General features: G+C 42.6%; 1 protein-coding gene across 1 annotated transcript; it reads right to left on the bottom strand.

Annotated features, from left to right (window-relative positions):
- LOC306952388 (claudin-8-like) lies at window positions 1-675 on the bottom strand (the record flags this gene model as incomplete). The annotated part of the gene is made up of 1 exon (XM_079543096.1): window positions 1-675. One exon carries the CDS (start codon window positions 673-675, stop codon window positions 1-3), a length of 675 nt encoding a protein of 224 aa, XP_079399222.1.
- Between the last annotated feature and the right edge of the window lie 3,206 nt (window positions 676-3,881).

The following is a 3,881-nucleotide window of genomic DNA, read 5'->3' as shown; positions in this document are numbered from 1 at the left end:
CTAGACGTACTGACTCTTAGAGTAGGCACTTTCGGTGGTCCCATGCAAGTGTTGGTTGAGCGGCAGGTGGTGAGGAGGCACAGAGTAGTTGTAGCTCCCGGTTTTCTCACAACAGCGACAGAAGCAGCAGAATATGGCTCCAGCAGCCAACAGGCAGAAAGCAGCCACCCAGCCTAGGTAGAGGGCCTCACCAAGCTCCCTCTTCTGTGCCACATTGACCACGGGGTTGTAGAAATCCTTGATGATGGTATTGGCAACCCAGCAGATTGGAACGAGCACAGCGGTACCCGAGAGGATGAAGAGGAGCCCAGCTGCCAAGAGGATATAGCCTTTGGTCGGCCAGCCGCTCTGCCGGCACCGCGTACACTTCATTCCAACAGTGGCAACCAGAAAAGCCAGGAAGGAGAGCACTGACCCAGCACACATCAGTCCCCTGGATGCCTGCAGGTCTGGCGAGAGGGCCAGCACGGAGTCGTAGACCTTGCACTGCATCCTGATGTTGGCTTGCCTGATGCAGTGCATCCACAGGCCTTCCCAAATGGTTTCAAACACGATGATGTTATTCTCGATGAAGGCAGACACCCTCCACTGAGGCATGCCCGTTACTGCAAATGTCCCAATCATGCCGAGGCCACCGAGGAGCAGCCCGGCAATCTGCAACGTACCACTGATCATGTTGCCTTTGCAAGGTGTGCACTTCTCAGCAGGTTTCCTGAGATGACAAAAATAAAATAAAATAGAAACTGTCCAAAAGTAGCTGTCCTTTGTGTGAAGAAAGTTCCAGAGTCAGGCTGTACAGCCTTAAATCAGCTCGAATCTGGCACGCGCTATGAAGGACTTGGCTGCACCTTCTTCGTCTTTATAATTCCCCTGCCACCACTGACTCAAAGAGGCAAACAGAGCAATCAAGTGGAACAGCTTTCCTAAGCAAGAGTCAGGATGGGGTGTGTGTAAACCAGCAGGAGCCACTTAGGATAAATGCACCTTCTGGGATAGGTACATTTGCATTGAAGTTGCTTATTTGTAAATTAAAAAAAAAAAAAAAAAGAACACTACTCTTAACTCTAGATGTTGTCTGCAAGTTTGTCAGAGCCAAGGAAATGGACTCTGCAGGCAGAGGCTGTGTGTGCTGGTGCACTCAGTGAAGTCGTTGCCCTGAAAGTGCAGTAATCTGCTTCTGACCCCAGCTCAGCTCAGGTTCCCGCAGCAGCAGTGGCAGTGGGCCAGGAAGAAAGCGGAGCTGCCTGCCCCACCACTGGGCCCCTGCCTGCAAAGTGCTCTTGTTCAGAAGCCTGGAGAGCACTGCGGCAAAAGCATCAGGGAACAAAGCAAATCAAAGGGACAAAGGGACTCTGAGACTGAAAAACGTATCTCCTCAGAGGATAGTCAGAGCTTCAAAACACCACTGAAGAGTTAGAAAGGAAAAATAAGAGACCTCAGACCTGCTAATACCTGTATACACAAATAGCTTTATACGTATTTATTTATCTACAGAGTATATGGGGATAGGCAAATTTCTGGAGATATCCACATCCTTCAATAATTGCACAGAGTTGTGATTTAAGCAGTGCAGCAAACTGTTTTCCAGTGTAAAAGTGAGCCCAGCATTTATCACAGAACCACAGAATCATCAGGTCTGGAAAAGACCTCTAAGATCACCCAGTCCAACCATCAGCCCACCCTCACCATGCCCACGTCCCTCAGTGCCACATCCACACGGCTCCTGAACACCTCAGGGACGGTGACTGCACCACCTCCCTGGGCAGCCTGTGCCACTGCATCACCGCTCTTGCTGAGGAGAAATTCTTCCTAATATCCAAATGGAATTACCCCTTGATGGAGTTGGGTGCATTGAAAATTACTGGCTCTCCAGGTAAAAAGCCATTAGCAATACCAGCATGCATGCAAACACTTCAGAAAAACATCATTAAAATAATAATATAAATTAAGTATAATTATGGATAGCAGGTGAGCTGTTCATCCAAGATTTCTTGGGTGACGTATGGACAATCCTGGGAAATTCAGGTGAAGGACTTTGTGAAAGTCAAAGCAAATGAAACTGCAGACAAAAAATCTAGAAAATAATCAGACACAACAGTGGATTCTTTCTTCCAAATTCATGCAGCTATGAATGTATGCATGAAATATTCAGCCTGAATGTGCCTTATCACAAAAAAAAAAAAAAAAATTAAAAAATAGGCATAAACTAGGATTCTTTGTTATAACTAATACTCCATATGTTAAGACAGAACTAATTTGTTATGCTGTAAAAGACCATTGTAGGATGCAATTAGCTACATATTAAAATACTAATTTGCTATTATTTGAACTTTCTTCCTTCTATTTCTTTTCTTGCCATTTTTATATTTTCAAAAAGCAGAATTTACTAAAAAATAAAAAGAATAAAAAATAAAAATAAAAAAAAACAAACAGTGCCATGCAAAATATGCTAGCTTTTTGATAGGGGAAAGAAAAAAGTCTCACTTACAAGTAATATTTTATACTTCCTGGGTGTGTTTCTATACGTCTGCATAAAAGTATGGTTTAGAAGTACTTTACAAATCTTTCCGTATACATTTTGGATGCCACAGCCACCTGCCTTCCCAATCTCTGCAGCAGGCTGCTGCTTACAGAGACATGCTGGAAGGACGAAGGTAGGCATCCTCTCCTTCTCCTTCTGATCCCTTGAGCCCAGGTTTGTGGCCAGCTGATTTTCCGTTATACTCTTTTGGTTAAGTTCATCTCTGAAATCAAACTTGCTGATTCCGTTTCTCTCCTAACACTTGCCCTGAACAGTGCAGTTTGTCCCATAGCAGCTCCAAAAGCATTTTCGTGGGTGAGAAGGAATAAAGTTGTCTGCTTTTTGGGTTTGCTCCTCCTGATGTTGTGTGTGGGAGTCTGGATCTGTGTAACCAAATCACTTGATGCTCTGAGTACTGTAAACTAGTCCTGTCATACAGACCCCTAAGTGATGAGAGTCTAGGTGTGGAACTTTAAGAAAACTGGGTGGAGAGAAGTTCATGGACAATCTGAGCCATAGAATCAAGGAATCATTCAGTTTCAAAGGAGACTTTGGGTGTCATCAAGTCCAACTCATGCCATGCCCTTCAAAGTCATGAGGACGAGAACCCAGCCAAGATCCATTTTAGCCATTAAGAAGTCCCAATGATTTCCCGGGGGAAGAAAGTGGTTAAATCCAGTTCTCCAAAGGTGAAACTAGAAGGATTTTCAGGAGGCTATAAATGTATAATATTTTGACACTGCTTAAATGGATCTGGCATATTAAATGTATAATAATGTAGAAATCATTGCATGTCTTGGCATCCCCATGGTTGCCATTCAAACAGCAAAGAAAATTCTAAAAGCCTGTAGCAGAGCAAATAAACAAACATTTTAATAACATAGCAGTAAGAAAACACAAATATGAGACAAGCAGCAGCATTGATTGTTCTTAAAGACTACTGAAGTTCTAATTTACAGGACATGGAATATAATTAGCTGAGCAAATATAATTTAACCACATTATTGATTAATTTACAAAACCATTAAAGCTCCCATATAAATTCATGACAAGATTGTGTCTGTGCCAAGGATTCAGTATTTGCACACTTAGGATTAAATTTTAGTGCCTTATCTTGCTTAAAACCATTTCCAAAAGGAAATTAGAGGAAATCTTACTGAGCATTATGGATTGAATCTGCTTGTTTACAATAATAGCACAGGAAGGACAGGGAAGTCAAGTATGTCACTGGTTTTGCTTGTATTCAAACATGACATTTCAGTACAGAGAAATAACATAAATATCTATTAACAATACTTCACTGCTGGCCACAGGATTCAATCCACTTTGTTATAAAACAAATATGCATACACATCATTTA

Source organism: Tetrao urogallus, assembly GCF_951394365.1.
Source record: "Tetrao urogallus genome assembly, chromosome: 1".
Classification (NCBI taxonomy): Eukaryota; Metazoa; Chordata; class Aves; order Galliformes; family Phasianidae; genus Tetrao; species Tetrao urogallus.
Note: the sequence above shows the minus strand (reverse complement) of the source record. Positions and strands in the feature narration are given on the sequence as shown.